Raw genomic sequence first — 11316 nt, 5'->3', positions numbered from 1 at the left:
GGATTATCCAAATTTTTGATGATCCGATCCGGCCCCGGTACCTATTAGATCAGATGGCAAGCTCCCTGTTAAAATGCAGTCCGAGAACCCTCCGCACAACATGAAGCCTGTATTTTTTACTTCACTTAGGCCTGATCTACAGACAGATTTTGAATTGATACAATTATGTCAATTAGAGATGTGATTTTAAAAAAAATAGTTACATTGATACAAACCCTAGTTATATTGGGATGCAGCTGATGTATCAATATAGCTTATTCTCCTTCTCCTGCCTCCGATTTTTCCTAAGCTACCTGAGCATGCCCAGAACTGGGAGACTGTTAGCAGGCTGTCAATGGCTTGCATTGATAAATCCAGTGTGCAAACATGAAAACACAGTCTAAGTAGAGCTGGATAGAAATTTCCCAACGAAGTCTTGCTGGAACACACCAATGCATTGAACCCAAAATGTTTTTCAGAAACATCTTGGGTTTGATGAACTTTCCTGGCAGGCTGCTGGAGACCATGAGCTTCCCAGGTCCATGAGTTCAGGGCAGCACTACCAGGGCTTCCAGGATCCCTGCTGAGGCCCAGGAGCCTGAAAGCTCAGGGAGCTCTATCTCCATCTCTAATCAGGAAGGAGCCTGGAAGCTCTGCAAACCCCAGCTTCTGAGCCGGCAGCCCTGGGAGCCAGCTGCCCCAGGAGTCTGGAAGCCCTGGGGCCCCACATAGTGGGGCTGCCCTGGAGCCACAGACCCTGCAAGCCCTGGCAGCTGCTGCCTGAAACTGACAAGAATCAAGTCAGTTTCACTCAGCCGCTGCTGGGGTCCCAAGAAGCAGATTGGGTGTCCGTGTTTCTTTCAGAATTTCTGAGTTGTGGGAAATTTCAAAAAATTTGGTTTTGTTCCCATTCAGAAAGAAACGTTCTAAAATAGAGAAATTTCCTACAATCCTGAATTTTGGCCAGCTCTAATTCTAAGGCTCTATAACATTGACCCATCACAGCCAGTTTTCCTATGAGCGCTGAAAGAGTCACTCGGAGGGGCTGGGATACCCATGTCCTATTTCACGTCCGAACTACCAACACTCCATGCCAATCGATGACAAAGCTGGAACGTGCATTATACCTGGAAGATGGCTGATGGGTGCGTTCTCTGTGCTTTGCAGGGAAAGAGGAGAGCCTTGAGGCAATGGACTAGCTCCCTGCGGAAGGCAGTCTGGGTGCAGGCATAGAGATACATGTTCACAGCTGAGTTGGTCAGTTCCAGCATAGTGCCAAGGTCCACCGCAATGTTAATGGCCTTGGAGTAATCTTGTCTCTCTATGTCGTAATGGCAGGTCCGGAGAATAATCTGCGTGACGAACCTAGTGGCGCCCAGATAAGCGAACATCATCGAGACAGTCACAAGGAGGCGGATGGATTTCTTCTTCTGGTACCTGAATTGGGTCCCAGAGTTCACTCGGTGGAGCCCTCCGGCCATCACACAGTGCACTTTGTTGCTGAGGACGATCTGCCTGAGGGTCAGGCTGTTCAAGGTGAAGATGATGATATAAGGGACAATGTTGACCAGTGAGGCCTGAAACCAAACCAGCCCTTCGATGTAAGAGTTGGGAAGGTCAGGATTAAACTTGCAGACCGCCCGCCCCGTCCCATTCACCCTTTCTGATCTGTTGGACCAATAATATGGGATAGCCACTAGGTAGCTGCAGATGTGAACCAAGGCGATTGTGTAGAGTGTGCGTCTCGGGGAGCACAGCTTTGCTTTCAGCTTGAAGGTGTTGATAGCCACGAAGCGCTCGACGGTGAAGGAGACCACCAGCCAGACGGAGGCGTTGACCGCACCGTAATTGAAGACATCCCGAAGGGTGCACCAGGGGTCCCGGTACCAGAATGGCTCTGTGCTGTAGCATTTCAGGATCATCTCAACGAGAACAATAAGAACGAGAACCACAGTGTCGGCCAGGGACATCGCCATCAGGTGGTAGCGGCTGGAGGCGGAGATCAAGCAGTCCCTTCGCCAGAAGATCACGAAAGTCATGATGTTTGCTGAAAGAGACATTCCCGCAGCTGTTTGAGTTGGAAGCAAACCCGTCTCCCCCCCCACACACACACTCTGCTGCGGCTGAGCCATAGGGCCAACAGGAGAACAGCACAGCACAGCCCTCTGCTGTGACCCAAGACCCCCTCAATGCCAATTGGCAAGGGGGTTACAGGAATGTCCTGATTCCGGTGCATACATCCTGGTTCACCACAGTGTCATGGGAGGGCTTAAATGAAAGCCAGGCTTGCCCCAGTCATTAATATCGCTGTGAAATGTGTGTATAGATGCTACATAAGGGGTTATGTACGTCGGCTTCAAATATTTTCATAGAGTCTTTATTAAGGCACAAGTCACTAAGAGAGGTGAAGAATCAGATTTTCGGTCAGACAAGAGATGTTTATTCACCAGTCTCTCTGGTGGGATGTACATTAAACACTGTAAGCTAACACAATGGATACTCAGGAAGTCAAAGAGATGTGACATTACCAGAGATACAGCAAACAGGGAAAACAAGCCACAGTTGGTTAGCCTGTCTCAGAGCACAGGCAATCAAATGGGGGTGTAAGCAGAAGGCAAAGAAGACACCCCATGATCCTGCACCTAGGAAGTAAACGGACAGCATGAAAACGGGATCTCAGCCAAGCTTGGCTGAAAAGCTGCAGAAGATGTTGGATGAGAAATTTCTTTAGACAGGTTAACTTGTTAGTTAAGTTTAGTCTCTAGAAAGCATGTTATGATTTTGTTTAATACATAATCATGTTTCCAAGATCCTCACTCACTATCACGTGAATGTTGAATCTTTGATCAGAAACTTAGTCTTGTTCTCACTAGAAATAGATCTAAACACTGTGCAAAGTGCTGGACCAGAGCTGAATCTAATCAGCAAGGAGCCTGGAAGCTCTGCAAACCCCAGCTTCTGAGCTGGCCCAGGAATCTGGAAGCCCCGGAGCCACAGACCCTGCAAGCCATGGTGGGGCAGCAGGCCGGGTATTTCTCTGAGTAGCCAGTGGCAGGGGCTGGACATCACAGGGGAATGTTTCAAAGAAGCTTGGGGACTGGGCTGCATCTATTGTTAACTTGCAAGGCAAAGCCAGGGCTGGTACAGCCCAGTGAAGAGCACTGGAGCGTCTGACAGGCTGGTGGTGTCAGGGAGCTGTCACCCAGCTACACACAAGAGTCCCTCACGCTACAGGCTGAGGATACCAACATGACTGAAGTCCTAGTACCCAGAGAACCATCACATATGTGCTGAATCAACCTGACAGCTTTTACTCTGCAATACTACCAGCCAGGTGGGGGTCCAAAACCCTTCACACCTCATTTACACAGGGAAATTGACTGGCATAGCCAGAGCAGAGTAAGCTCTTCTTCACCCCTCTTCTGGAATAGCTGCCCATGTGGGCACTCATTCCCAGCTAGCTATTGCAGAACACCATGATTCTGGTCAGTTTGCACCCGTGGACATGCCCTGAGGCAAACAGGCCCAAGGGAGGGTGCTGCTGTTTGACTGGAGAGAGATTTCTGCACAGTATTACAGGTGACCTCCAAATGGGAAACCAATGTCTTAGCTTCATCCATAAAGAAGCAAAAGAGGGAAGGAGAAAGGCTGCTTGTTGGTGCATTAGAAATTCAGGTTTTTGTCCACTCTGGAACTCCATAGGCAAATGGAAAACTGATGACATCACAAGAGACAGGGTGTTGTTATGGTTAACACTTATTCAACTCCAATGCCTAACAAACATGTAGGAAAAGTCAGTATGCATTAAAGATTCAACACCACCCACATTTAAATTGTAAGAAAGCACCCAATATACAGATGAGATCCCACAAAGAAGTCCTCTAGCAAAACCAAGGAAGTAACAGCCTTGATATTTTAAAGGGCTTGTCTACACAGGGGAAATTGAGTAGCATAACTATTCTATGAGTTAGCTGCTAGTTACTGTGGAATGACTATACTGGTCAAGTTCTCACCCAGATAGACAAGATCTAATGCTTTTAAAAAATCCCTTTTCCTTATAAAGATTTAAAAGTTTATCTATAATAAAGAAGCAAAAAGAGGCAAACCCAGATTAAAATCCTTTTCAGGTCACATATAGCAGGGCAGCCGCCTCTCTCTCTACATCACATAATTCAAAATGAGACAGAGGATGACTCCAATGAAGCTAGGATTTCAATGGGAATTTTGCTATTGATTTCAACGGAGCCAAGATTTCACCCCAGACATTTTAAGTTATTAAAAATTGAGGATGGTGCAGAAAATGTTTGCAGCAAAAGAAATCAAGAGGTTCATGTTTCATTTGTGCCTCATGTGTTCTCCTGTTCCCTGAGCACCTTTATCTCCTGTGGCACTTAGAAACCCAGGGTTCAGTGTGGAACATGCTTAGCAGTGATCTTCTGTTTTATAGCTAGAGCTAGTCCAAAAAACACGCCCCGCTCCCCGAAATTCATAGCTGTTTCCCCAGGTTTGAAATAGTCTCTCCAGGTGTCCACATTTCAAAAAGGAAGTTGAAACACTGGAAAGGGCTTAGAAAAGAGCGACTGGAGTTAACTTTCAGGTGATCTTTCAGGGTCCCTTCCAGTTCTATGAGATAGGTAGATCTCCATATATTTTAGGGGGAGGGATAGCTCCGTGGTTTGATCATTGGCTGGCTAAACCCAGAGTTGTGAGTTCAGTCCCTGAGGGGGCCATTTAGGGAGGTGGGGCAAAATCAGTACTTGGTCCTCCTGCTAGTGAAGACAGGGGGCTGGACTCAATGACCTTTCAGGCTCCCTTCCAGCTCTGTGAGGTAGGTATATCTCCATATCTAACTTGGGTCTGGGAAAACTTGCCTTACAGTTAGAGATTTCAGAAGCACAGCCTCTTTAGGGTAGCAAAGGGAAGATTAAGAAACCACTTGATCAGGGTCTACAAGTACCTATACATGGACATGATTTCTGATAGTAGAGAGCTCTTTAACCTAGCAGACAAAGGCATGACAAAAATCCAGTGGCTGGAAATTGAAGCTAACAAACAGGGACTGAATATAAGGCACACCCTTTTGACAGCGAGGGTAACCCACCTAGGGACTTGGTGGATTCTCCATCCCTAGAAGTCTTTAAGTCAAGACTGGGTGCGTCTCCCTAAAGCCCTGCTCCAGGACAACCAGAAGCTGTGAGATGGACGCAGGATCACAATTCTTCCTTTGAGCCTTAAAATGTCTGAAGATGACTATCCAGTCACACCCCTCCTGCCCCACATACTCACATGGGATCCCGATTATGGCCAGAAGCGGGTAAAACACTTTCTGTAGTGTTATCATCCAATGATCCTGAGTCATTTTAGAGGACAGCTCTGCTTTCCCAAGGTCTCAAACAACTGCTAACCAGTTCACCAGCCCCAGGACAAGGAACACAGTTTTATTCTCAGCTTATCTTTCTAATAAGCCCTCTTTAAACAAAATTACTGTCTTTTAATTTACTGCTGTGCTAGAAGCCCCACGTTAATGATTACCTGGCTGGAGAAAGAAAGGGGAACGTGAAGAGGCAGATGGAATTGTTAGATCAGTACAAATTAAACAGGACCTATTACAGAGCCAGGCACATGGGCAGTGGGCACAGCCGCCCCCGACCTGCCACTGGACGCCTGGGCCATGGTGCCCCCCCTGCACTTCGCCTCTTTCCTTCCCTGCTCTGCCCCTTTTCTGAAGCCCCCATCAGCCTCCGCTGCCTGGCTGAGTCCCTCTTTTCCTCCACTCCACCCCGTCTCCAGAGGTCCTCTCTGCTCCCCACATCCCGCCTTCCCTTCACCCCCTCCCCCCTGCAAGCCCCCCCCACCTGCCACTCACTGTTGGCAGTGGGGTTCTTGCAGGGGAGGGGGTGGAGGAGAGAAGGGACATGGAGAGCACGAGCAGCGGGGGCTTTGGGGGAAGGGCTTTGGAGGAGAGATGCAGGGAGCAGTGGGGTTCTTGCAGGGGAGGGGGGGAGGGACACAGTGAGCGGTGGGGGCCTCGCAGGGGTGGGAGGGGGAAGAGGAGGAATGCAGCGAGCAGTGAGGGGGGTGGGGCGTGAGTGGTGGCAGGGTCTGGGGCCGAGTGTGGGCATGGCTGCGGGCAGGAGGGACAGGGAGCTGGCCTCCCCCAGGGGAAGCTTCACCAGCCACCCGTGGCCAGGAATAAGTAACAGTTGGGGTCCAAAGCCATACAGAAGCTTCTCCCTCAAACAGCAGCAGAACAGGAAGTAGGTCGCCCATTTAGACGGTTTTAAGGCAAACAATCTGTTTTTAGATGCTTTGTGCCCTGGCCGGTACTGAGACAAAACCGGACGTGGTCTTGGCCAGTACAAGCCAGGGGAAGCCGATCTGAAGAGTGAATCAACTCCACTCCCGCCAGCGGGACCTGGCATACACCGTGCATGAGGGCGTACTGGCGGGGGCGAAGCAGGGTGCATTTCAAAATGGCGTCCTGATGCAGCAAGACCACTTGCCGGGAGGGGCAGGGTCATGCTGGCAGGGGTGGCCGGTATTCTGGGAATGCGGGAGTGGCCTCCCTAGCAGGCAGTACGGCCTTGTGCTTGACAACTAGGGTGGGAGACCTGGCCCTTCGCATCTTGGCCAAAGGCATTTAGGCCTCTGCAGGTCAGGTGCCTAACTCCTATTGACTGCAGAAGGGATTTAGGCACCTAACCTGCTTAGCTGATTGTGAAAATCCTGTCACCTCAATGCCCCTGAACAGCTGACTCTTTGTTTCTCCATCCCTAAAACAGGCTCAGTGGTGCTTCCTTCCTCAACCTACCCATTGTCTGCATGTGCTCCTGGGGCAGAAATCACCTCTTTTCCTGTGTTCGTACCATGCCGGCAGAATGCTGCTATTGTAATATTAACTCCAGCTCCTGCAGTCATATTAACAGCAGCAAAGTTGGGAAGGGGTGTCGTGGGCCTGGGGAGAGATGGACACCCCAGCTCATACCTTAAAGTGCTGTAGGCCTGGGATTCTTACTGATCTATCCCCCTTGCTGAAAGGGCGCAACTCCTAGGAACATCTTCAGGTTCTCTTCCTCCCAACAGTACAGGGATTTTCAGGCAGGCAGCAGGGGACAGAGAAATGGAGAAGGGGGTTAGTGGTATAACACTTTGTTTACCAGGAGTGCCCTGATGTGCTAGGCACTGTATGCACTCAGAGGACAGTCCCTGCCCGAGTGCTCACAATTCGACACCAGTTCTGCTCCAACAAGCTGGTCAGCAGAAGCTTGCCTAGTGCTCCTTCTCCCCAGCAGCCCGTTCTCTGGCATGCACTGACCTCTGCAGGGCCAGCACCATTACTGCCTTTGGGATCTCAAAGCCATTCAGCTCTGACGCATGGAGTGGTTTGTCTCCCCCAGAATGGCTGGAAGGGCAACATCTCCCCAGTCCCAGCACCGAGGGATCTACTCTCTGCAGCAGCTAATGGTTAAAGGTCACCAAACAAATGCACTAACTATTCTACGAGAAAGCACCAGCAGAGAGAGGAAGAAGCTCCAGGACCAGGGGTGGCTCCAGGCCCCAGCACGCCAAGCGCGTGCTTGGGGCGGCATGCCGCGGGGGGCGCTCTGGCGGTTGCTGGGAGGGCGGCAGGCAGGGCTCCGGTGAACCTCCCGCAGGCGTGCCTGCAGAGGGTCCGCTGGTCCCGCGGCTTCAGTGGAGCCGTGGGACCAGTGAACCCTCCGCAGGCACGCCTGCGGGAGGTCCACCAGAGCCACGGGACCGGCGACCGGCAGAGCACCCCCCGCAGCATGCCACAGTGCTTGGGGCAGCAAAATATCTAGAGCCGCCCCTGTCCAGGACTGACTCCCTTGTGAGCACATTACACTGACATTTGGAGGTTTCTTGGCCTATAAACCAATTCCCTTCATTTCAGGGCCCAGACGAGGGCCACTTTGAGCAAGGAAAGGAGGTTTGGGGGACCTATAGGCAGGTTACTGCCCCCTGTAGAGGATCTACGTATTCCCTAGCACAGAGACTCCTGTACCTTCCCTCTACTGTCAGTGCATTCAGGGGAAGAGATGGATGACTGCTTTTTCCCTTCTAGCAGCTGGGTAAACCCTTCCACCTCTTCTGCTTCATTCCTCTTGAGTGCAACGGGAGCAGGATGGAGTGAGGGGTGCACAAGGCCTGGGGGGTGGAACATTGGTGGACCCAGTGTCCGTGCAGCCACCGATGGGAAGTGGCTGCATGGTCCATATGGGCTCCTCTGTAACTTCTCATGGTACATCAAGATGCTTTACACACCTTCCTCTGCCTCATGCTACTGATGGGCTCTCGCCTGCCACTAAGGCAGTAGTTGGCATCTCATGTGACTCGGCCGCTGCATGATCCCATTGTGGGTGGACGAGTGCCGAGAACAGAGCCCCAAGTGCTGCTGCCTGGCTGCAGCTGCCCAGGTGGAGAGGGGAGGGTGTTGAGTGTTCCCCTAATGCAGTCCCAGCTGGTGGAGGCTGGACTCCAGACTCTGCCCCCTGCTGTTCAACCCTAGCACTTCAGCTTAAAAACTAGAGCAGCGGCACACACTGCTGATAATTCTGTGCCCTTCACAACCCATGCCCACTATCCCCGTGAAAGGCTACGCAAACTGGGAACTGAACCTAGAAATCCATCGCAGAGTCACATCTCAGCCCCGCTGTCGCTCCCAAAGAACCTGTCACATCCAAGGACTTGGCTATGTGCACATATTGAAACTATAGGCAATCCATTACACATCCTCTTCCGGTACCCGGTCCAAAGGACAATAGGTGCGGGCCTGGCCACTGCTCACCCCTGCACCTCTTCCCAGCACAGCAGTCACCTGACGATACTGTTTTTTCCTTTGGTGAGAAAAACGTAACATTCCCATTTTAGGTCAACCCCAAACTAATTGGGGGTGTAAGTTTTTTTGGTTCAACAACTGAACCAAATAAAAAAAAATTAATTATTCGCTCAGCTCTAAATAAACCCTCATCAACTACCCAGCAGTTTTGTAACCTACTTCTATTTTTCTTGCAACGGAAGCTAGACAATAAAACTCATGTGCAACAGACACCAGCCTGTGTTCGGTAGGGATGCATCCCCAACTAATGAGAGAGCTTTCTATTTCGAGTGCAGAGCTTCGGTCAGCAGGAAACATCTCCTCAATCAGCACGCACCCAGGGCTCTTTACATCCGGGAAGCTGCCATTTGTACACTGCTGGTCCAGCACCAGCTCCCAGGGGATATAAGTAAAGGAGCTGACAGCTAATAGCCTTTCAATGAGCGAGTAACATCCTGGACAAGTCTCATGGTTTTGGGGAGCATTAATAAAGGAACAGGAAGTATTATCCAGAGAGCTCACAGAATGATAAAACAGAAACACTCACCTTCGGAGAGGACGCAGGGTGAGTTAGACATGGAGCTTGGCAGGATTCAATTTAAATGTTTGGTCACTGGTAAGTGTCAGTTTCACTGACATACAGAAATTGATGAAAAGCTTTCCATTAATAACAGCTGGCAAGCGTTGTCTGCCCCGCACATAGCGCCTGTAGTGAGCCGCTGTCACTAGACCTGGGAGCCCTCTACAGCTCCACTGTCATGCCCCACTCACTCACTCACCCACCAGGAGCGTGATGGCCATCCCTGGGCGGGAACCATTCAGCAGTGGTTGGCATCCCTCTCAGCTGGGGGCTCATCCTCCTCCTTGTGGCCCTGACTGGGGGTTTCTGCTCCATTAGGCCAGGACTGCAGCCTCCCTTTCACCTTGCGCATCTTGGGCCCCTCGGTCAGGCAGGGAGCCCCCTGCAGCCCTGCTGTGGGGACTCCCCATTAATTTCCCATGACTGTGAAAATTAAATAGTTAAAAACTGAGGAAAAAAGCTTTAAAATCTATATTAATTGCCAACATTAAAAAAAAAAGAATCCAAGTCTGCCAAGTCTAGACAAGATTTGATGATGGGTCAGAGTGAGGCTCCACTGTCACAGTTACTAGCCTTCTGATTGGTGTTCTCAGAGGTGTTGCACATGTGCATTCCACTCTCAGCGTGCAGGTGCCCTGCATACACTCATCGGAAATTTTCCCTCCATGGTACCTGCCGGGGCAGCTCGAGTGTCCTCTGCCATCGCACACCACTGTGTGCTGGTCTAAAGGGCCCCACTGGCCCAGAGCTCTGTCAGTTCCTTCTTGCTGGACAACTCCAAAACAAAGGAGGAGGAGGAGAGCGAGTTGTGGAAGGAACATGTGCCGCACACCTCATAGAACAACCGTTATGGGAGGTTAGTAACAGTTTTTTCTTCAAGTGATTTCACATGTGCATTCCTCTCTCTCTCTCTCTCTCAAGTCAAAGCAGTGAAGGGATTGGAGTCTCTGTGCACACAGGCTCACACTTCGAACCGTAAGTAGACCTGACTGAGGGCTTTCTACTATTTAACAAGACATCCTGAACTTGAGCCGAGCAAGACTCCTTTCTAGGATTTAGCCAGGGAGCCTCCAGGCTGTTAAACAAAGAACCCGCAGGTTTGGGTGGAGCATCTGACCAGGAACCTGTGAAATTACAAGTGGTTCCAAAGGAAGCAATATCAGAGGCTCCATTGACAGATCCAGCAGAATGCAGAACCAGTGCTGCCGAGGCCACGCTGGGGCTATTAGTGCAACCCAGGCATGGTCCCGTTTGAGCTTTGCCAACACTCAGTGTAGGAGGGGAATTGGAGGAAAAGTGTAGCAGAGCTTATTCGACCAGGCTAGCAGGAAAGTGTCCGTCATGGAACCTGGACTGCGATCTTATAGGGAACAAAACTGGTGGCATTTCTCAGTGAGCTCTATCATCATCGGGAGCGGGTGAGATGCCTCCTGAAGAAACTACTAGTCAGGAGAGGAAGAGCATGAAGCCAGCACAGGTTGCGGCTGCCCCTTCTCTGTTAGCTGTCCAGCAGGCTCCTTCTGCTCAATACTGGGCTCAGGAACCGGTAGTGCCTGGCAGATAGTCTCCCCACACCTCTCTGACAACACAGAGCAGGGACGTCTTGTGCAGGAGCGAGAAACAAGGGGGAAACCCTATGGGTTTCAAAAGGGCCACTGGACCAGTGGCCGGCCCCAATGACATACCCTATCCCACTCCACCTGAAGGATCTTGAGGCAATCCGGATAATAACTACCCAGGGGGGAGGAAGGGGAAGAGTAGCATGACTGGCTCTGATGCTGGGAATCATAGGTGCCAATTCAGAGGAGAATGAGTCACCCTGTGCACACCAACAGGGCAGGCTCCTGAGGGTGTCAGAACAGCACCGAGTCGGCGAAGAGCACAGAGCAGCCAACATCGCAGGCTTCTCCTTCAACAGTAC

The 11316-nt window shown here is 50.8% G+C and overlaps 1 protein-coding gene across 1 annotated transcript; it reads right to left on the bottom strand.

Annotated features, from left to right (window-relative positions):
* Positions 1-799: 799 nt before the first annotated feature.
* On the bottom strand, positions 800-7512 carry LOC120402839 (probable G-protein coupled receptor 142). The gene is made up of 2 exons (XM_039533276.1): positions 6965-7512; positions 800-2026 (listed from the first exon to the last, which is right to left on the bottom strand). Exon 2 carries the CDS (start codon positions 2016-2018, stop codon positions 1101-1103), a length of 918 nt encoding a protein of 305 aa, XP_039389210.1. The 5' UTR covers positions 2019-2026; positions 6965-7512; the 3' UTR covers positions 800-1100.
* Positions 7513-11316: the final 3804 nt, after the last annotated feature.

Source organism: Mauremys reevesii, linkage group 4, assembly GCF_016161935.1.
Source record: "Mauremys reevesii isolate NIE-2019 linkage group 4, ASM1616193v1, whole genome shotgun sequence".
Lineage (NCBI taxonomy): Eukaryota > Metazoa > Chordata > Testudines > Geoemydidae > Mauremys > Mauremys reevesii.
Note: the sequence above shows the minus strand (reverse complement) of the source record. Positions and strands in the feature narration are given on the sequence as shown.